This window comes from Ovis aries, chromosome 6 (genome assembly GCF_016772045.2).
Source record: "Ovis aries strain OAR_USU_Benz2616 breed Rambouillet chromosome 6, ARS-UI_Ramb_v3.0, whole genome shotgun sequence".
NCBI classification, from domain to species: domain Eukaryota; kingdom Metazoa; phylum Chordata; class Mammalia; order Artiodactyla; family Bovidae; genus Ovis; species Ovis aries.
In genome coordinates this window covers 68328488-68352234 of record NC_056059.1, presented here as the reverse complement: position 1 = coordinate 68352234, position 23747 = coordinate 68328488, and the positions used below count along the sequence as shown (strand labels likewise).

At 41.9% G+C, this 23747-nt stretch overlaps 1 protein-coding gene across 9 annotated transcripts in view; it reads right to left on the bottom strand.

Annotated features, from left to right (window-relative positions):
- The window catches only part of CWH43 (cell wall biogenesis 43 C-terminal homolog), a 100334-nt gene that overhangs the window by 34310 nt on the left and 42277 nt on the right, over nucleotides 1-23747 (bottom strand). For 7 of the 9 annotated variants that reach the window (XR_009601039.1, XR_009601038.1, XR_009601037.1 and 4 more), the window contains 6 exons: nucleotides 19680-19785; nucleotides 18527-18662; nucleotides 16548-16697; nucleotides 10300-10444; nucleotides 4292-4353; nucleotides 217-372 (listed from right to left, as the gene is read on the bottom strand). Coding sequence is in view for 4 of the 9 variants with exons in the window: in XM_042251406.2 (XP_042107340.1) it covers nucleotides 217-372; nucleotides 4292-4353; nucleotides 10300-10444; nucleotides 16548-16697; nucleotides 18527-18662; nucleotides 19680-19785 (755 nt within the window). In the remaining 5 variants the exon portion in view is untranslated. The remainder of the gene's footprint in view (nucleotides 1-216; nucleotides 373-4291; nucleotides 4354-10299; nucleotides 10445-16547; nucleotides 16698-18526; nucleotides 18663-19679; nucleotides 19786-23747) is intronic. The other 2 variants (XR_009601040.1, XM_042251404.2) reach the window with 1 other exon arrangement.

Here is a 23747-nt window from a genome sequence, read left to right as displayed (position 1 = left end):
GTCTGTGCCTGAGGCTGGGATTTCAGCACGTTTCTCTGTCTCAGAGAGCAGGGACCATAACTTCAGCCCAAGTGAGATGTTATAAAGTTTACCAGGAGCTTTTTATGTGAATAAACCTCTGGAATCTAATCCGTAGCTCACTGTGACGTACTATTTAGGTCCCTAGTGGGGATGCATGAGCTCATAGCTCTAGTTCACGTAAAGGAACTCACTCACCTGGGATTGAAGTGAATTTTCTCTGGAACTTCCCTATGGTCTGTGACCACTTTCTGGTTGTCTCTATAATTAATTGGGTCATCAGGAATCCTAAATTTGGCTACCTGAATTTCAGAGTCACTCAGTTCAGCGTGGGAGATTCTTGCGTAACCCAATCTGTGGCAGAAACAGAAATGGTTTGTAAAGATTTTATCATCATACTGAAATCTGATGAGATCTGGCAGATAATACCTTCACTAATAAGTCAGTTTCCTGTTTCTAACTCTGTATATTACTAGAATGAACTTGATTTATTACTCTAAATATTTACCAAAATATTTCTTTCATGATGTAAATGAATAAGGAACATGCACATAGATTTAATTAACATAATTGGCAACCTTACTCTTACTTTTTTATAGTAACTAACGAATATTCTATGTATACAAATTGCCTCTCACATAATTGCTTTGTGTCAGTGGCAGGAATTTAGGAGCAAAATCCTCCAGAATTTAGGAGCATAGTCCTAAATTCTTTTTTACCTTAAAAAAAAATCCAAAGATCCCATGCACATTTTCATTCACAATTAAACATCTAAAGAAAAGATTTTTAATGACTGAAAGCATCAATTCTTAGGTGTTCAGCCTTCTTTATGGTCCAAAGAACTGGACTGCCAAAGAATTGATGCTTTCGAACTGTGGTGCTGGAGAAGACTCTTGAGAGTCCCTTAAACAGTAAGGAGATCAAACCAGTCAATCCTAAAGGAAATCAACTCTGAATATTCATTGGAAGGACTGATGCTAAAGCTGAAGCTTCAATACTTTGGTCACCTGATGCAAAGAGCCAACTCATTGGAAAAGACCCCGATGCTGGGAAAGATTGAGGGTATGAGCAGAAGGGGGCTACAGAAGATGAGATGGTTGGATGGCATCACTGACTCAGTGCATATGAGTGTGAGCAAGCTCTGGGAGATGGTGAAGGACAGGGAAGCCTGGCTTGCAGTCCATGGGGTCGCAAAAAGTCAGACATGACTTAGCAATTGAACAACAACATCTGAAAAACTGCACATTTTTAATGTCTGGAAAAAAAATTTACATCCTGCTTTTGCTTTGAGCTTTCAGTTCTCCAGGAATTTCAAAGCACTTTGTAGATGTTATCCAAATAGTTATCAGAAGCTCAGTTGGAAAAATGGGGGAACCATGAACAGCCAAGAGTTAATTTTATTTATAGTTTGCCTTTAAAAGTCAGCTTCAGTCTGACTCTTATTCAAAGAACAAGTATACTCATTTGTTCATTATTCAAAGAACAAATATATATCAAGCCCCTACTACATGGAGGCATTGTTCTAGGTATTGGAAACAAACAGTGACTAAAACAAATTTCTTGCCCTCCTAGAGTTTCCATTCTAATTGAAGAGGACAAATATATGTATATATGTACGGTGATAAGTACCCAAGTACTGTGGGAGAACAAGCAGAGGACAGAGTACAGAAAACGCTGGTGGCAAAGGTTGTTATTCTATAATGAGTGGTCAGAGCATACCTCTCTGACAAAGTGACATTTGAGCAAAAAGCTGAATGAAGTGAGGGAGCAAGCCACACAGGTATTGGAGGAAGGGTGTTCTTGGGAACGGGAACAGCAAATGCAAAGATCCTGAGGTCAAATGTACTTGTCTTTTCTGAGAACCAGCTCCACAATGACTGGAATGGAGTGCATAAGGGGAACCTGAGTTTGCATGGGGTAGCAGATGATGCAAAGCCTTCCTCACAGACTTCAGAGTTTCTCTGAGAGGGAGATGGGACATTATGCAGAGATGTAGTGGCTATGGTGTAGAGAGCAGACACCAGGGTAACAAAGAAGAGAGACCAGTTAGAAGGGCACAGAGGTAATTTAGATGAAAGACCAACAGGGGCTTGGGCCACAGTAGCAGAGGGAGGAACACCAAAAACCTGTCGCTCCATCCAGAATAGAGACAGAAACCCAGAGCTGGAACAAATGGAGAAGCAAGCCTGCCCACCACAGCAGATGAGAGAAGCACAATCTCGGCATCAGATGTGGGTCTGAGCTGTCTGACAGGTTAATGCATTTGTCTAAAAGCTCAGGTCCCAATTCTGTGTAGTTCCCTGTAATTCAACGTCACTCTCTCTAGTAAATCTAGGTCATTTATTTCCCAAATCTCTAAGATCAAAGTTTAACCCATTTCATAGATTCTGCCTTCAAAAAGCCATTGAAGATAAGGAACCTGACAATCTAAATCTTCTACCAAAGCAGAGAGTCTTTCATTGTTGTCCAGTAAGTATTTATTAAGTGCCTACTGAGAGCAGGGCATTGAATTAGATGATCCAGGTAAAGTTTATAGAATTGGTTTCCTGGACAGAAACTGAATAACAGTCATCTCTAACTGCATTAATTTTTCATATTTTCAAAATTACCTTCCCATCTGTTACAGACTAAATGTTTGTGTCTCCTCCCCTCAAATTCATATATTGAAGCCCTAAACCCACCCCTTGCCCTGTGCAGCCACATTTGGACCTCTAAGGAAGTAATTAAGTTAAATTAGGTGGGGTAGGTCCCTGATCCAGTAGGATTAGTGTCCTTATAGGAAGAGTATCGGCTTCCCTGGCAGCTTGGTGATAAAGAATGCACCTGCCAATGCAAGAGATGTCGGTTCAATCCCTGGGTCAGGAAGATCCCCTGGAGAAGAAAATGGCAACCCACTCCAGTATTCTTGCCTGGGAAATCCCATGGAAAGAGGAGCCTGGCGGGCTACGGTCTATGGGGTCCCGAAGAGTTGCACGCAACTTGGTGACTAAACAACAGCAAAAGGAAGAGATATCACAGAACATGCACGCTCTTTCCCTCTGTCCCCAAAACCATAATAAAATTAATTTCTGTTGTTAAAGCCACCGAGTCTATTGTATTTTTGTTATGGCAACCTGAGCTGATTAAGATACCGTCTCTCACAGTCATAGTCACTATCTGTATGGGTGTGTGTGCACACACATCGCACTCAGTTGCTCAGTCATGTCTGACTCTTTGCCACCCCATGGACTGTAGTTCACTAGGCTCCACTGTCCATGGAATTTTCCAGGCAAGAATACTCAAGTGGGTTGCCATTTCCTACTCCAGGGGATCTTCCTGAACCAGGGATTGAACGCATGTCTCTTGAGTCTCCTGCATTGGCAGGCAGATTGTTTACCACTGATGCCACCTGGAAAGCCGTATGTATGTATATATATGTCTAAAAATATTGCCATCTCCCTCTCCTAAGGAGAAAAAAAAGGTTTTGGGCCACAAATGTACAAACAGAGCCCAGTGATTAGTTATAATGGGCACTGGTACTATAAATACCCCTGTTACTTGGCAACTAACAGTTTTTACATTTTGAACTTATACCTATTTCAATCTATCTTATAAACTGTTTTCTAGAGACTCTAATATCCCCATTAAAGCAACCACTTTAATATGAATTTAAACAGAAGTAGTATTTTCAATCTGAGATATCAGTCTTTTTCTTTTGGTATTAAACTGTTCTTTGTTTTAAGAAACACTGCCTTCAAAACAGATTTACAGTTACATGCTTGAATTTTGAGATTTTCCAACTGTACTATTTTGGAATTTTATATATATGGATAATGTTCACCTTTTTATATGGGGTAATCTTTTTTGAAAAATATAATCTACCTGGAGAGCTCACCACAATATAGCAGTGACTCCACCTTACCCAAGATTACATGATTAGAAGTCAGCAAAGCTGGAATTCAAGCCCAGGGTTCATGCTGTTTCTATCATGTCATACAGTCAAAAATGGTGCCATTCCCAACATGTTTTGACAGTTAACAATTATCATGCTTAACAGCTTACACAGTATCCTCTTTGTATAATTAAAGTTGATTTGCTTAGCCATTTACTCTTTCTTAAATCATTAGGCCACACCCTGAAAAAAATGTTAAATTGGGTAACTAACCAAATCAATGTTTATGAAAAGTAACAAAATTAATTAATTGCTTCCATAAAGTTTTACTTTCCAGGATAGACCCAAAAGATCACAGTAATAACAGATTCAGAAAAACAGCTCTCAAACACCTATGCTTACCTGATCAGCCCTCGATACATAATGTATTCACACCATCTGTCTTGATCTGTGCTGTCAATATCCTAATGATGGAGACAGAAGAGAATGTTTAAAGCATTAAAAACAGTGCTCTATTTTGAATTGTCAGGGAAATGTGTGAGCTGCAGTAATAAATAAGCCTTTCTTTGTAAATGCTTTGTACATTTCTTTGTACATGTACTCCACTTGATTCCTACTGATGTTTTAAGGTCCAAATTATTTACTCAATCTACAGATACTTCCAAAACACCTACCTTTTCCCCTTCTAGCCCCTGTAAAACAGGAAGGTGATCTAGAGAGGGAGGTAAGAAGTAACTCGGTAATTACTACATAGCGCCTGGCTTCGCACAGCCTCGAGAGTCTTGCATCCCAAGCAGAACTGATTACATGCTCCTCGGCCATCCTGTGTAGTCCTGTAGGTCCACCAGCTACACCATTCTGCTTAACTGCTTATGGTCTCCACTCTCCCCTGCCTGAGCAGAGAGCCTCTTAATCACCTTGGCTCCCTGGTGCTTAGCATGAAGCCTGGCATCTGGCAAAAGTTCAGTCTGTATTTGTTAAATGGACTCACTGGAAAAACACACATTTTAGGAGTAATCATGAGTCTCTTTGATGTAGAAAGCTTGAGACCAGCATTATTTTTCAATAGAAAATCAGAACATAAGCATTTTTTGCTATTACATTTTAGGAAAATTCTAAACATGGAGCTTTTATACTAAGGAAACCTTCATTTTCTTCTTTTAAAAAATATACCTGACTTTTTACTATTTTGACTAAATTTTACTATTAAAATATAATTTAAAAATATTTTTAAATAACTAAAAGAATACACACAATTTATTATGTACTTCTAAATTTTTTTCTTAAGCTTGGTAGTGGACACATAAATGCTAGTTTTTTTTTTTCCTTTGGCCCTTCTGTGCAGCTTGTGAGATCTCAGTTCCTGACCAGGGGTTGAATCCCTGAGCCATAGCAGTGAAAGCCTGGAATCCTAACCACTAGACCACCAGGGAACTATGGATTCTTGTTAATTAATCTTTACTATTATTCACATATCACACACATACAATATGACTTTTGTATACATAGAAAAATTGTAATAAATTTTTAAAATTAAATTTAAATTGGATTTCCCTGGTGGGCCAATGGTTAAGACTCTGCATTTCCACTGCAAGGGGCACAGGTTCAATCTCTGGTTGGGGAAGTTCCACATGGCACACAGCAGGGCAGAAAAAAAAATTATTTTAATATTTTAATGATGAAAAAAGCAAATATATTTTAAAACTACTGCTCTGGCTTGCCTTGGGAAGAGATAAAAATTTAGTCATTTACCTGTATGTAGTGGGAATAATCAATTAGGAATACAATTTTGCTATCTTTTTATTTTACCAGATTTTTTTTTAAAAGATGCTCTCAAATTTTAAGACTGCAGAATTTAAATACTCATCTCTTAAAGAGGACTATCTATTCACTCAAGCATTTATGATTAAAATTCCTCTCTGCATTAATAAAGTTCTTAATAGGAAAAGTTATATAAGAATCTGCTGCCAATCTTGTCACAGCTTCTGACCCTGACAGTGGAACCCAATAGAGTATTAAATTAAAATAAAATAAAATTCCTCTTCCCTGCACACACACACACATTCCCTCTATGACTAGGATACAATCAATTTTTTCTTAAACCTGCCAAATATCATCTTGTCTAATATTCTCCTGTACTTTATAGACCATATACTTACATGTTTATCTAATATGATTTTATACATACAGCCAGATGTACATAATACAAATATATAGCTATCCCTTACTGAGTGCATCCTATATACAAAGCTGAGGATCTTTTAGACATTATCTTATCTTACATCCTCATGACAACCCCATGATAGGTATTATTAGCCCTACTTTACAGATGGTTAACCAGAAAGGTTAAGTACTTGCCCCAAGGTCACAAAGCTGGTAAATGTGACACCAGCCAGGTAGGCTAGTGTATGAAGAGGTTACATGGAGAGAGAAGCCCAGCCAGCAGCCAGCAACCAGCACCAAGGCCCAGACAAGTGAGTGGGGGACATGTCAGGACCCCCAGCCACAGACACCAGCTGACTACACGAGTGAACCCAGGCAAGAACAGAGCACCACTCCGCAGACCCACAGAGTCACAAGGTTATTAGGCCACTGTTCTTTTTAAGCCACTAAGGTTTGTAGCTTTCACAGTGATACACAGTGATAAATAGCTAATGTAGCCCCTGTGATTCCACACTCTTCAGATTTCACTCTTACTCCTCTGATCTCTACTTAATCTCTTTTCTGAGAGACTCTCTCCCTTCTCTTCCCTCACCCATCCCCCTCACGAGAGCCACACTACAGGTGACTCTATCCGGGATTCTCTTTGGTCTTCCTTCTGCAAGTCTTAACTCTGTAAGCAACAACGTCCCCTCCCACAGTTGGAATAATCGCCTAGATAATGACAACTCCTTAATCTATATTTCTGATCCTGACTTCCCTTCTTAGTTCCAGATCCATATATTCAGCCGACTAGTAGACATCTCCCCTAATATCCCACAGATTGTTCAACTCAGCCCATAGCTGAACTCATTTTCTTTGCAAACCTCTCCTTCCTTACGTGTTCTCTAAAATAACATGTCACCATCATAAACCCTCCCTCTGACCAAAGCCAAAATTAAGAGTCCACCTTGACTCCGCTTCTGCCTTATCCACTAGGGCAGAGATTAACTCATCTCCTTAATATCTGCCTTGCCCCATTCCAAAGTTGTAGGATTTTTAGCTAGGTCTAAGAGTATCAAATTGCCAACATCCACTGGATCGTGGAAAAAGCAAGAGAGTTCCAGAAAAACATCTTTCTGCTTTATTGACTATGCCAAAGCCTTTGACTGTGTGGATCACAATAAACTGTGGAAGATTCTGAGAGAGATGGGAATACCAGACCACCTGACCTGCCTCTTGAGAAATCTGTGTGCAGGTCAGGAAGCAACAGTTAGAACTGGACATGGAACAACAGACTGGTTCCAAATAGGAAAAGGAGTACGTCAAGGCTGTCTATTGTCACCCTGCTTATTTAACTTCTATGCAGAGTACATCATGAGATACACTGGGCTGGAAGAAGCACAAGCTGGAATCAAGACTGTCAGGAGAAAAATAAATAACCTCAGATATGGAGATGACCGCACCCTTATGGCAGAAAGTGAAGAGGAACTAAAAAGCTTCTTGATGAAAGTGCAAGAGGAGAGTGAAAAGGTTGGCTTAAAGCTCAACATTCAGAAAACGAAGATCATGGCATCCGGTCCCATCACTTCATGGGAAATAGATGGGGAAACAGTGTCAGACTTTATTTTGGGGGGCTCCAAAATCACTGCAGATGGTGACTGCAGCCATGAAATTAAAAGACGCTTACTCCTTGGAAGAAAAGTTATGACAAACCTAGATAGCATATTCAAAAGCAGAGACATTACTTTGCCGACTAAGGTCCGTCTAGTCAAGGCTATGGTTTTTCCAGCAGTCATGTATGGATGTGAGAGTTGGACTGTGAAGAAGGCTGAGTGCCGAAGAACTGATGCTTCTGAACTGTGGTGTTGGAGAAGACTCTTGAGAGTCCCTTGGACTGCAAGGAGATCCAACCAGTCCATTCTGAAGGAGATCAGCCCTGGGATTTCTTTGGAAGGAACAATGCTAAAGCTGAAACTCCAGTACTTTGGCCACCTCATGCGAAGAGTTGACTCATTGGAAAAGACTCCTGATGCTGGGAGGGATTGGGGGCAGAAGGAGAAGGGGACGACAGAGCATGAGATGGCTGGATGGCATCACTGCCTCGATGGACGTGAGTCTGAGTGAACTCTGGGAGTTGGTGATGGACAGGGAGGCCTGGTGTGCTGTGATTCATGGGGTTGCAAAGAGTCGGACATGACTGAGCGACTGAACTGAACTGAAGAGTATCAGGATTCAATACTGCAGCACATCTCGGTGCTCTGTGATGACCTAGATGGGTGGGATGGGGGTAGGTTAGGAGGGAGGTCCAAGAGAGCAGGGATATACGTATGCATATGACTGATTCACTTCACTGTACAGCAGAAACCAACACAACATTGTAAAGCAAGTATATTCCAACAAAGAAAATTTAAACAAGAGAATCAATCTAGCACAACCGTAAATAAACTATATTTCAATTACAAAAAAGAAAAAAATTAAACATTGCATCTCTCTGGCTTCCCAGGTGGCACCAGTGGTGAAGAACCCACCTGCCAATGCAGGAGACATAAGAGACGAGGGTTTGATCTGAGTCAGAAAGATCCCCTTTAGGAGGACATGGAAACCCACTGCGATATTCTTGCCAGGAGAATCCCCATGGACAGAGGAGCCTAGAGGGCCACAGTCCATAGGGTCACACAGACTCGGACACAACTGAAGCAACTTAGCCCACACGCACGCACACTGAATCTCTCAATTTCCTGAACAGTGAGATATGGCCAATGACTAAATGCTAATCAACGAAATGTAAGCATGAGTGTTGGAGTTTGCCTTCGAGATAACTTGTATATGCTCCTGGCCCCGTCTTTATCCCATCCTCTATCTTGCTAACTAGAACAAGGATGTGGCCATCTTGTTTGTGGCCATCACAAACTTGGGAGTGGAGGCCTTGTAATGCGGAGCCACGAAATAGAAGGGGCACGTTCTCAATACCCCCAAGTACCGTACTTGCAGTAAATCACCTGCCCAGACATTCACATAAGGAAACATACCTCTCTTATTTAAGCCACTGTCATTTTGTTTTCTCACATATAGAAAACTCTCATCATGCCACATTCTCTCACCTGCCTCTCTAAGCCCTTGATAAGATGGATAAGTCTTTTTGTTTGCAGATATTCTCTCAAGATAATGAAGTAAAAAGAGACATGTAAAGGACCAAGAAATGTACATAGGGCTTAACTAAACATAGCAATTACATTTCTCATTATAAATTAATGCACTTGGGACTTTCCTGGTGATACAGTGGCTAAGATGCCTTGCTCCCAATGCAGGAGGTCCCAGTTCGATTCCTGGTCAGAGAACTATATCTAGTTCAGCAAAGATCAAAGATCCCAAGTGCTGCAGCTAAGACCCAGTGCAGCCACAAAAATAATTTTTTTTAAAAAAAGATCCATTGCTATTTTTTTAATAAAAATAAAATAATGCATTTAACATTCCAGTGTGTATATATATCTCAAGGATTTAACTGTCAGTTTCCCAGAGTGTGATTATATCTGGATACACCAATAAATTCAACCATTTGGGACCTGAACAGATAAGGACAATCTCAGTGTCATTTAGTGAGGTCTTGATCAGCCAGCCTCTCTATATGACACATTATCTTCTACCCTCATCATGATTAACTTGCACAATGTGGCAGATTCTATTTTCTAAACATGGCTACAGTAATCCACCTTCCACATAATATTCTTATTTAAACTTAACACTCGCCTCACCAAGAGATGGGGTTTATGTTTTGTTCAGTTGGATATGAGCAGGCTTGTGATGATAACAGGCATACTATATGACTTACAAGGTCATACAAGACAATACAGCTTCTTCCTGGGTCTCTTGGGACACTCACTTTTAGAACCCAGCCATCATGCAAGAAAGAAGCCCAAGAAGCCTACAGAAAAGAACCAGGACTCTGAGTCCAAAGCCGGAGCTGAGCTCCTCGTCAACAGCCCCACCAACTTGCCCCTTATGAGTCATCTGCAAAGTGGCTCCTCCAGTCCCCAGTTGAGCCACCTCTCTGTGTGCCGCAGACATGAGCTATCCCCACTGGGTCTTGTCCAATTTGCAGATTCATGAGCAGAGAGATGAATGCTATTTAAAAAAAGTATGTTTTGGTAGTTTTCCATGCAGCAGTTAGATAATCAAGATACATATTAAAATGTTGGGTTGGGTTTTTTGAAACCTGAAGAAGCAACACTTTATTTAAGAAATCGAAACACCTAATAAGGTTGTGTTACCTTCACATTGCCATGTTTAATGAGCTGTAGATAATCTCTGGAACCAGGTGCTGATGTGATATATCCCAGAAATATCACTTGCTCAGAGCTATTTTTCAGTAGTTTTGAAACAGCAATAGCTTGAAGTTTCCTGTCGAGGTCATCTCTGAAAAGAATGCCAAAATATACCTCTTTATTGCATGTGCAAAACAATTTTAAAAAATACTAGGTACCTAAGTTCCCAAATAATAACTTCAAACAGTGTGAAAACCCAGAATAATTCCTATTAGGACACATTAACTTCAGTTCAGTTGTTGCTCAGTCATGTCTGACTCTTTGCAACCCCATGGAACTGTAGCACACCAGGCTTCCCTGTCCATCACCAACTCCTGGAGCTTGCTCAAACTCATGTTCATCGAGTTGGTGATGCCATCCAACCATCTCTCCTCTGTCATCCCCTTCTCCTCCTGCCCCCAATCCCTCCCAGCATCAGAGTCTTTTCCAATGAGTCAACTCTGCATGAGGTGGCCAAAGTATTGCAATTTCAGCTTCAGCATCAGTCCTTCCAATGAATACCCAGGACTGATCTCCTTCAGAATGGACTGGTTGGATCTCCTTGCAGTCCAAGGGACTCTCAAGAGTCTTCTCCAACACCACAGTTCAAAAGCATCAATTCTTCAGTGCTCAGCTTTCTTTATGGTTCAACTCTCACATCCATACACGACTACTGGAAAAACCACAGCTTTGACTGTTATGCAAATGATCAAGACAGCTATTGTGCGTCAAATGAGCAGCTGATAAAATTTTGACTAAGAATGAGATAACCTTTCCCCACAGATCATTTGGAATTGAGTGGACCTAAATAACTAAAAGCAGCATTTGTTCAACTTTTCATCAGAGGAAATTATATTAATAATCTTAAGACTTGGTCATTGGTATTAGAGCTAAAGATTAGTAGTTTAAAAAAAATCAAGGAGTAAGAGGGAGAATCCTAATATTCACAGAACACACCAGGTTTGTTAACCTACTCAACTCTTTCAACTGAACACTTTCTAAAAGCCTCCATAGCGCTCCTGGTCAAATACCAGCTAAGCATGCTGCTTTTATTATGTTGAGCACTCTAAGTGTGTAACTGACAATGAGGCAAGTACATCAAGCTTTTGGGGGGTTATTGTCAGTCTGGGGAAAAATAGGGACATCATAGTTGGTATGATTGAGAGAGGAAAAGTGAAACCACTCTAGGCATTTCAGACAAAGTGAATTTAATACAGGGGATTGGCTACGAGGTGACAGGAAGCCAAATAAGACTCAGTGAGGCAACTGGAGTTGAGTGAGCAACGACTACCACCTCGAGGGCCAGAGGGACAATAGGAAGAGGTGATAGTCCCAGAATCCACAAGGTGGTACTAGCTGATGGGAAATGGTACTAGGAGAAGGCTACTTAGAAGGATCTGCTACCACTGAAGGAGCAGTTGGAGCCACAGTGGAGACTCAGCTGCTGCCAGAGACAACAAAGAAAGCAGAGAGGGAATGAGAAATACTCTATCTCCCCTCTCCTCCAACCCTCCAGCCTTGCATTAGTGCATTACATTGGCTCAACCTATTCAGAAGCCAGAAGGCAACAGACTATGGGAAATGTGGTTTCCAGCAATCTGTAGCTGGAAGGGAGATGAACCAGGAAAGGATCCAAGAGCAAACAGGCAGTAGATCAACACAGGCATTTAGAGAGTAAGACAGCTAATGTGCACGCTCAGTTGCTCAGTCATGTCTGACTCTTTGCAACTCCATGGACTATATAGCCTGCCAGGCTGCTCTGTCCATGGGATTAGCCCGGCAAGAATCCAGGGGATCTTCCCAACCCAGGGATTGACCCCACGTCTCCTGTGGCTCCTACATTGGCAGGAAGATTCTTTACCACTGAGCCACCTGGAAAGCAGGAGCCAGCTAACACATGACTGTTAAGAAACAGCAGTGGGAAAGGAAGATAGGGGTCACCAAGGACTGAGAAGACTCGAGAAAACTCACTGAAGAAGAAGACAGGACTGAACTTATCCATTCTTATGCACAGACAGCTGAGCACTATCAAAAGACGTCTCTAGAAGTAGAAGAGTGAAAAGAATGACCATTTGTTGAACATCTTTGCCCAGATGCATTGCCAACTCTTCTCTATACCCTGGAGGCTGATCCCAGCCTATTTCATCTCATGGGCTCCCTTGTCTGCTAATTCCCAGTGAGGTCTGGCCAAGTGAAGGCACCAGCAGGAGATGAACAGGTAGGAAGAGAGAGAAGTTGGGATATTTCTTCTCCAAGAGCTGCATTCTTCATGCCTGGTGGCCCTTTTCTGATTCAAGATGAAACAGGGCTCTGGGAACACTGTTTCTCTCTCTGTCCCTTCAGGCCTAAGTATCATAATGATTCTCCACTGTTAACCAGTGTTTGAGTACCTTAGCATCTCTTACCTGTTCCCCTGACCCTTCCAACATCTTTGTAAGTAGTCCCTTCATTAGGTCTGCAGTGAATTCTCTTCCTCTCACACCCACAGCCGGGATTCAAATCAAGTCTAGAGCCTGCCAAAGTTACTGTTCCACAGATAAGAGTTTTCATTCAAATATGTTTTAGCAATATATTATTGGAAAATAATCTATGAATTTGGTTTTACATTTTCTCAGGAGATACATTTCATCCAGTGATAATAATTAAAATGTGTATGTATATATAGGTATAAAGGAAGAAGGAGGAGGGACTAGGAGAGAGGGAGGAACAGAGGGTGACTGAATGCATGTTTTATGTTTCCTTATCTGTTGATGTATAATCAGCCCAATAGCCCTATAATGTGGGCTGAAAAAAACTAATTTTATCTGATTTTCAGAGACAAGGGAAATATAGCTCACTGAGTTTACCTTACAACAGAACCCAAACTGTAACTACAGACTACAGGTTCTGTATGGGTTTGTACATTCGTTCTTCTTTGTACATTTCTGCCTGTTATAGGGGGGAAAAAAAACCACAGTAATTAAGCGGTGACTCAGTTAATTGCCTAATATAACACCAATTTTAGTTATGGTGTATACCTAAATAATTAAGGAATGCCACTGTTTTCTGTTAATTGGTTGTAAAGACATATGTATAGTCGGTAATTTTAGAAATCCCATTGAATCAGCTGATAACATGCATACACATTTTGTAATTCATTCTTAATATTAATCTGATTTCATGTTTATAAGCCATAATCACTAGAAAGTGAAATCTTTAAATATTTATTCAGAATAAAAAATTTTACTAGTGTTATAGAAAACAACGGCAAACAGAAATATGTACTGATGGCTTTACAAACTATTTGAAGTGTGAACTTGCTCATGTCACATGGGCATGGACAAGAGCCAAGGCTCTAAGGGAAAAGGCTGCAGCTAGCACTGTGCTTGGGACGTGACAGATGCTTGACTTGTGTTTGATAAATAATCTTTTAAGCTGCCCAATGTACCACACATTTAGAGGTGACCAATTTAGTTTCATAATAATGTCCAGTATTAACTGACCAGTGACTCTAATCATAAACTTTTCATGACAAAACTATTCATAAATATATCTTATTTCATTCCCACAAGAATCCTATGAAATAGGTAGGATTATTGCTCCTAATTTAGAGAGAAAACTGAGACATAAGGTAAACAAATTTGGTGACGGATACACCTTGAATTAGGATTCAGACCAGATTATCTGATTTCAGGTTCTGGAGTTTTCTGTTCTTTGCCATTTAGCCAGACCACTTCCCTCCCTGAAGTGACAGCTCCTCAATAGATGTTTGTTCTTATCATTACTGCTGTTGTTGTCATCATTATTAAATCATGAGAGCAAGCTAGCAAGCAAAGGTATATTGTTAGTTGCAGAGATTTAAATATGTGGTTAATAGAGTTAGAAAAGGCAGTTCTTCCTTGCTCTTTTCCAAACAATTTGAGGGCTGTCTTTTCGTTTTCTCTTCCCTCTCAAGTCTATTCTTCACATTTCAGAGGAGGTCTGAAGGAGTTAAAGGAGACAGCGGGGGGAAAGCAAAGAGAAAAGGGGAAGGAGTGTGTTCAACTATTTCTTCGGTTGAGACCTTGCCAGCTTTAAACACAAAAATGCCTATTTTTCAAAAGATAAACCCAATTCACCTGCAATTTAAGCTCAGTGGAGTGATTGCTGAATGCCTATACTTGTGACATGAAAATTGCTAGGAGAAACAGAAGGCATTTCTTTAAACAGTTTTTCAGCGATATGGACTATCTATACCATCCGTGCTCCAAACACCTTCTCATTTCTAAGAAGACCAGCAAGAGTCCAATTAGCAAACAGTCCCCATTAACCACATTTGAATGGCTGGCTTATATTACTTATGCTCTGACTTTATTTCACAAAGTAGTCAAGTGCACTTTCACAGATGCACATAACACTGTGAGAAAAAGAGAGGTGATAGGAAGTAAGGATAGCAGATGTACTCATCTTGTTTAGGTGAAACTTACAATACAACAATGTTGGGGGCGTTTGTACTGTTGGTGTTTTAGTCTCTAAGGCGTGTCTGATTCTTTTGGGACCCATGGACTGTAGCCTGCCAGGCTCCTCTGTTCATGCGATTTCCTAGGCAAGAATACTGGAATGGTTTGCCATTTCCTTCTCCAGGAGATCTTCCTGATGCAGGGACCAAACCCACATTGCCTGCATTGGCACTGAGCCACCAGGGTAGCCCTCTGTTGTACTGTAAGTTTCATCCAAACAAAACAAATGTGGCTGCTACCTTTGTTTGTTGTTTTTCAATGTTCTCTATGTCACTGTAAAGCTCTGTGGCCTTTTGTGTCATGCAGATAGACAGCGCCCATTTGCCATATTTTATAGCACTAAGCACTTCGCATGTATGTTTTCAATGACGATTAAAGAATGTTCAGTATTGTTGTTAGTCACTCTGTTGTGTCTGACTCTTTGCAACCCCGTGGACTGTAGCCTGCTAGGCTCCTCTGTCCATGGGATTCTCTAGGCAATAATACTGGAGTGGGTTGCCATTTCCTTCTCCAGATGTTCAGTATGGTAGAATATAAATTATATACTTTTATCTTGGCTTGAATAACATGATGTTGGCATTATTTGTGATTTATTCAGTGCTAAGCCACTGGTTGTGGATGTTATTCTTTGTAGATAAAACTCATTCCCCATTCCTCATCTCGCCTTGGAGGGGAACCAACTTAGAAAATCATCTTGGCCTCTCTCTCTCTCTCTCTCATCCTTTACTTCTTGGGAGGATTTTTCTAATAAATCAAGTTTGGAAGAATGAACTAAGAATGCTTGTCTCAAACCCTTCCTATCTCTTCTTGGAGCCTGCCAGTTTGCCAACAGGGAGTTTTCTTGTGTTATTCTCTTCACTAAGGGGAGAGTGTGACAGGGCCGACTCAGTCCCTGCCTCATGGTTCTGCTGCTTTGGGGGAGTTGGCATCATGTATTACTGGAGGGATGGATGTATTAGCAGGTCCATGTGGGCACACGTAAGCCATGTTGTCCAAATAGGTTTATCAGAATCAAAAGAGATGTTGATCTCCCTGCCAGATTCCTCTGCCTACCTCTCATCTGACTGGAAACATGACAGGTAAAGGAATGTCATTTAGTACCTCAAATCCCTCTGGCACTTCCAACTGGAGTAATCCTTAGAAAAAGGGAATTCCATCTTTCCGTAGTCTGGTTTACCATGGGTTTCAAGCACTTGCAGGCTCTGAGTTAGGTCTACCTGCTTCCTACGTGTGTGACCCTGGTTGGATAAGTCATCTAACCTCTCAGTTTAGTTTCTCTGTTAAATGGGACTATGTACTGTTACACAATATGTAGATTAAATACAACATAAGTGCTAAATGCACTTAGCACAGTGCCTGCTCAGTAATCGCTGGCTGACACGGCCATCACTGCTGTCTGGTACACCATTAACATTTCTGTACCTGATTTTTTTTTTTTTTCCCTTTTTTTGGCCACACCATGCAAACTTGTGAGATCTCAGTTCCCAGACCAGAGATGGAACTCAGGCCCCAGAAGTGAAAGCCCGGAATCCTAACCATTAGGCCATCAGGGAACTTCTTCTATGCCTGATTTTTAAAACCAAAAAAAAAAAAAAAAAAACACCAAACCAGAAAACCACTTTGAGAATAATAATTTTAAAAAAAAAAGTAAGAAAGGTCAATGCATGGAAATCAATGTAATGTGTTAATAATATTTTTTGGCATTTGTGCACTATGAGAAAAACCAAAGAAACCCACTCGTAATTGCCAAAGTGGGTCACAACAAAATCCACCAATTTGTTGGAAACGTTGACGGTCAGCGTGATGGCTGGTGCAATCTCGCCCTCTGGCGACGGAAGAAGGTGATGCTCCGATTTCACAATTGGGTATCTTGACAAAGCCATAATCCTGTATTTGAACGGAAAGAAACATGTGCATCACTATTGGTCCCACCATCTCATGCCAACAGAACTAAGAATATGTGTTCTTAGGGATGCTCACACTTCAAGCATCTCATGAGGGGCACTGAGAACAACAGTAGGGCGAAGACGGATGGGACCTTCTGTAGAACGATTCACTGCAAAAGGACTGTTCAGCATGTCTCACTGTGTCACCAGGCACAACACTGTCAACTCTGTCTCATATGTGCCGTGGAGACACAAAAAGGGTGGGATTAGGGCCACGCAAATGGACGCACTCCATTTTACTTGCATTATTCCTCTGGCAACTGATCTGCATAAACAATTCTAACGTTAATCAACACATGAAGGAGTGTACAATCCCGCCAGCCAGGACTCAGAGCAACAATTTACAAAATCAGAAACTACAAATGGTCCGATAAAGATAGGAAAACATGTCCCACCTCACTCTAAGTCAAAGCACTACACATGGAAAGGGCGCCCAGAGCTCAGAGCTCAGCCGGCTTCTCTTCCCTGGCTTCACACACAGTCTGTGTGGCCCCTCGTGAAGTTTCTCGCACAGAACCGTCTCTACAGTGATGATCCTGAATGCACATACCCAGCTTCTGCGGTCCGACTCGGCCCTCCAAGCTGCCCACAACTGCCTACTGGACATCACTTGACTGTCCCAGGGCATCTCGAACTTAGCACAATCCTGCTGTTCACCTGGCCATTCCTGTCCCATTAAATGGCATCATTTCCTATCAGGGACTCAGGTAAAAAACCCAGGTGCTGCCCTTGTCACTTTCTGACATCTAAACCACTAGGAAGCCCTGGGAATTCCCCGATGGTCCAGCATTAGGATATGGTTCTCTCACTGCTATAGGCCTGGGTTTGATCTCTAGTCAGGGAACTAAGATCTCACAAGCTTGACCAAAAAAAACAAAATATCAAACACAAAACCCCCCAAGCTCCCAAATCAGGAATTCCTGTCAGCTCCGCTCCAAAATAGCTCCCGAGTGTGCCCTCTTCTCCATCTGCACAGCCCCCACTGTCATTTCTAACCTGTGTTAGCCCCTCTACCTCATCACCTGTCTCCCTGCTCCCACTCTTGCCCCCAACAATCTGTTCTTCTAGGAATAGCTGGAATGATCTTCCACACACATATACCAGATCAGACTCTCCCATGTTTAAAATCCTCCAGTGGTTTTCCATCAAAACTGAGTTAAGTCAGTGCCAAGCATGGCTTATGGACCCTATAAGACCAAGGGCCCACTCCTGACCTCCTTCCTTACTAGCTCCCCCTAATCCCCATGCTCAGGCACACCGCACGTGATCTGCCTCGAGTCCACACTAGCTCCTCCCACAGCTGGTGCTAGTCCTCCCCATCGTGGGGTGGGCAGAGAGACCCCTCCTGACCACGCTGCCTACAGCATCATCGCCCACTGCCCTGCCTACCCTGCCACTCTCCTTTTCTACACAGCACTCACCACTATCTCAAATTATCTTATTTATTTTTGTGTGTACATGATTATTTTCTGTCTCGTCACACAGGAATGTAAGCTCCATGAGGACGGCATGTGGGGCAGACATGTTTAGTGCTGTAACCTCAGTTCCTACATGCAATGGTTTATAATAGCGAAGAATGAAAATATCCAGCAACAGAGAGGCCATTGAAACAATGGTGGAATATGCCTATCTTCAGCACCTCCTCATCCCCCAGGAAGCATCACTGGGACACACTCCTAGGGATAAGGCATCACAATATCAACTGTCCACCCCAAGCTTATGCTGCCTAGTCTTTTATACGTGCAGGATTCATTCTCAAGGTACACTCACCCCCAAGTGTGATCCCGTGCACTCGGCCCAAAGTCGGTGTAGAAACCCAGCTTCTCCCCTAACCACATGGTCAAGTCGTTGTTTCCAATATAGGGCTTAGAAGCATCACTCTCCAAAATTGTTATGAAATCTGCACCTGTTCAAGCGGGGAAAAAATGGATGTGGTAATTAACCACAGCAATGTAAAAACAATTATCAAAACTCAATTCTTGCAATCCCCTACCTTTAGTCATAGATCAAAAAACCAAGTAATTCCTAATGAGTTACTAGAGTGAACTGGCTCAAATCTGAGCTAAAAACATATTTACCATATTTAGAATGTATGGGACACCTTGTGGAAATGGCGGAAAAGATCAAAACATAACTTTCCTAAATTTTCAAATATTCACATCTTTTCCAAAATTTCAAATATGCTTAATGCCTTTCTCAAATATCTAATTTATGTTCAAAAACAATATAGTGTACAATACTGTTTTATTCCTGGGCAAACACTTCCATGGTACTGACACAGAGGTGAATTTATTCAGATAACCCTGGTTGGATGTGCCTATAATCAGTACTAAATGATTAAGGGCCCAATAAATTTCTTAACGGTATTAGAATCATACAAACCCTCAGCTATTTCTCAGAAGACAAGCTTATCTTTAGGAATAACTCCATGCAAGAGACCTCTAGTCGATCTAAGCGCCAAACACCCATATATTTTAAAGGAGGCTTCATCCAAAGATGAGTGCCTCAGGGAATGAAAACAAGTAAAACTGGCCCTCAGGCTCTTGAAAGCAATTTGCTTTGCAAATAAGCATCACTGCACCCCATTCTGCCTTTTAATCTGATGGCTTTCTGGTCCTTAACAGCAGGTTCCCAAGTGACAGGAGCCCCCAGCAGGGGCATTTCCAAGAGCAAAGGCATGACAAGACTCTGCAGACACCCAGAATGAGACCTTTTCCCAGAATCACTATTTAATTGCTTTCAAGCAAACACAGATGTTGTTACAGAAGCTTCATCCTCCTGTAGCCACCCACCAAAGTAAAGCCTTTTTAAGAGATTAGTCTAAGACCCAGCAAATCCTCCTCTGATTACTTATGATCTTGCACAAAATGAAAATAACAATAATAGTTTCTCAAAGCCTGAAATTAATTTCAGTACAACTTACCTGTTTGATTGAGCAGTTGAGCTGATCTTTCTAGACTAGACCATCCATCATTGTCAAAGCCAAACCTGAAAGGCCAGATGGCAGCAGAGACCTCTGTGGCTGGTGCCTGAGGAATTGTTTTAATGATAATTAAGGACAACGGAACAATGGCAGTTTCTGTGAACCACTTTTCCACCTCTCTCTACCAAAATTCACTTTTCAGCAAAGGAATTTTCAGGCATTTGCCCACAGCTAATGCATAATCAGGGCTTCCCTGGTGGCTCAGATAGTAAAGAATCCACCTGCAATGCAGGAGACCTGGGTTCAATTCCTAAGTTGGGAAGATCCTCTGGAGAAGGGAATGGCTACCCACACCAGTGTTCTTGCCTGGAGAATTCCATGAACAGAGGAGCCTGGTGGGCTATAGTCCATGAGGTCGTAAAGAGTCAGACATGACTGAGTGACTAACGTGCAATGCATAATCATAAGGAGATATTTGCTCGTTGGTATTTCAAATCCTGAATGATGATGCTGTGGAAGTGCTGCACTCAATATGCCAGCAAATTTGGAAAACTCAGCAGTGGCCACAGGACTGGAAAAGGTCAGTTTTCATTCCAATCCCAAAGAAAGGCAACGCCAAAGAATGCTTAAACTACCACACAATTGCACTCATCTCACACGCTAGTAAAGTAATGCTCAAAATTCTCCAAGCCAGGCTTCAGCAATACGTGAACCATGAACTCCCAGATGTTCAAGCTGGTTTTAGAAAAGGCAGACGAACCAGAGATCAAATTGTCAACATCCGCTGGATCATGGAAAAAGCAAGAGAGTTCCAGAAAACATCTATTTCTGCTTTATTGACTATGCCAAAGCCTTTGACTGTGCGGATCACAATAAACTGTGGAAAATTCTGAAAGAGATGGGAATACCAGACCACCTGACCTGCCTCTTGAGAAACCTGTGTGCAGGTCAGGAAGCAACAGTTAGAACTGGACATGGAACAACAACAGACTGGTTCCAAATAGGAAAAGGAGTATGTCAAGGCTATATGTTGTCACCCTGCTTATTTAACTTCTATGCAGAGTACATCATGAGAAATGCTGGACTGGAAGAAGCACAAGCTGGAATCAAGATTGCTGGGAGAAATATGCAGATGACACTGCAGATATACAGATATGGAGATGACACCACTCTTATGGCAAAAAGTGAAGAGGAGCTAAAAAGCCACTTGATAAAAGTGAAAGAGGAGGGTGAAAAAGTTGGCTTAAAGCTCAACATTCAGAAAACTAAGATCATGGCATCCAGTCCCATCACTTCATGGCAGATAGATGGGGAAACAGTGGAAACAGTGTCAGACTTTATTTTGGGGGGCTCCAAAATCACTGCAGATGGTGACTGCAGCCATGAAATTAAAAGACGCTTACTCCTTGGAAGGAAAGTTATGACCAACCTAAATAGCATATTCAAAAGCAGAGACATTACTTTGCCAACAAAGGTCTATCTAGTCAAGGCTGTGGTTTTCCTGTGGTCATGTATGGATGTGAGAGTTGGACTGTGAAGAAGGCTGAGTGCCAAAGAACTGATGCTTTTGAGCTGTGGTGTTGGAGAAGACTCTTGAGAGTCCCTTGCACTGCAAGGAGATCCAACCAGTCCATTCTGAAGGAGATCAGCCCTGGGATTTCTTTGGAAGGACTGATGCTAAAGCTGAAACTCCAGTACTTTGGCCACCTCATGCGAAGAGTTGACTCATTGGAGAAGACTCTGATGCTGGGAGGGATTGGTGGCAGGAGGAGAAGGGGGCAACAGAGGATGAGATGGCTGGATGGCATCACAGACTCGATGGACGTGAGTCTGAGTGAACTCCGGGAGTTGGTGATAGACAGGGAGGCCTGGCATGCTGCGATTCATGGGGTCGCAAAGAGCTGGACACGACTGAGTGACTGAACTGATTATCATAATAAATTTGTGAGTTTCTAGGTTAGGCTTGGAAGTTACGAGGAATGTTGGGAAAGAGATATTTATAACAGCAAAAAATTAGAAACAACCTGGCTGTTGTTTCAGTAGGAAAAATAAGAAAATGAATGAAAAAAAGATTATACATATACTGGAATACTACTGAGCCCTAATGAATGATTTAGGGTTGGGGTTACCCTTGCATTAGAGAAGAAAGGGGTCACAGAAGGATACACAGAGTCCTTTACCATCTTTGCAGAGTGGCCTGCCAATTCCGCACTGGCAAGGCTGAGGTTCAGGAGCACAGCACCCTCTGAAAATTCCTCTTTTGAGTCCATGGGCCCAGTCAGAGAATGCGGTACCCAACCATAACTATTTCAAACTAACTCCAGTTGACCAACAGCATGGATCCCATGAAAGAGTATGGCCAGATTAGACCAACTATACTACCACGACTGAGAAAAACAAAGTGGAACATAAAAATTCAGGTTGAGAGAAGAGTGAAGACCACCTCTTGGCAGAGGAGGACTACCACTTCTAAACAGCTCAGTGTGCTGTAGCAGGCCTCTCATGTCTATACAAGAAAGATGACTCCATTTAGCAACGTCCTATAAAGAGAATGGGACCATCAGCAGAGACTTCCAAAGGCATGATTACATTCATAAAAAGTCACACTTTTTCACATCACTATATACCTATGATTCACTCTGGCTTTCATCACTCCAAAACCTGTTATTCTTTCATTATTCCCATGCCATTAAATGTCGCCACACTCCACCCAGTTGCTCAAGCCAAACGCATAGAAGTCATCCTCTATTCTTCCCTTCCCTTTATCCATCTACATTCTAATCCATCAGCAAATCCTATCAGCTCTACTTTCAAAATATGTTCTAAGTCTATCCACTCCTGTCCAATTCCAGTACCATGGAGCCCATCCAAAATTCCAGGGTCTCTCTCCTGGACACCTGAAAAAGCCTCATAACCTATCTCCCTGTTTCCACTCTACAATCCGTCAATCCATTCTTTACAAAGCAGCCAAATTTATAGGCTTCCAAGGTGTTCTTGCCTGGAGAATCCCAGGGACAGGAGAGCCTAGTAGGCTGCCGTCTGTGGGGTCGCACAGAGTCGGACACGACTGACGCGACTCAGCAGCAGCAGCAGCAGCAAGGTGGCGCCAGTGGTAAAGAAACCTGCCTACCAATGCAGGAGATGTCAGAGATGCTGGGTCAGGAAGAGTCCCTGGAGGCGGGCATAGCAACACTCCAGCATTCTTGCCAGGAGAATGCCATGGACACGGGAGCCTGGTGGACTATAGTCTACAGGGTCACAAAGAGTCTGACACAACTGAATTGACTTAGCACACGTGCACACACACACACACATATGCATGTATATCATATCATATCATATCATAGCATATCATATCATATCATATCTCTTTGCATGAATGCTTGAAATATTCTGGCGGCTTCCACTGCGAGAAAACTAAGATCAGAATTCCTCCCTGTGCTCTATAGGCCCTATGATGTGATCTCACTTGTGCCCCCATCCTCATCTTCGGCTTCCCTTTGCCAAGATTCAGCCACACTGCCCACTCTGATGCCCTTCAAACACTCCAAGTCTGTTTCCTTTCCATTCTTTTCTTGTGTTCCTTCTACCTGAATCCATTACTCCTAGCTCTTGCATCTCAACTCAAACGTCACGTCCTCAGAGCAGCCTTCTCTAACCACCCAGACCAGTTACTCTCTACTCCATCATCTTACATGCTTCAGAGCCACCTGATCTAAAGTGATCGTCTTTATTTACTCCTTCCTCTGAATACCGTCTTTCTCCCCAATTAGACTGTAAACTCCATGAGTTTATATTACCATGAGGGCAGGAATCTTGTCCAACTAGTTTACCTCTATATCCCTGATACCAGGCACACAAGAGACATCCAATAAGCATTTATCAAATAACATTCATGTATCACATGAATTAATCAATGAATGAACTAATAAAAAAAACAGGTATTAAATCTAAATGAAATGATTCCTTTTTAAAAGAACCCCTTGCTGACATTGAGGATCTTCTTCTAATTGACATCTTGTTACAATAATAAAATTAACAATTGAAAGGCAAAAGAAAGAGACCATG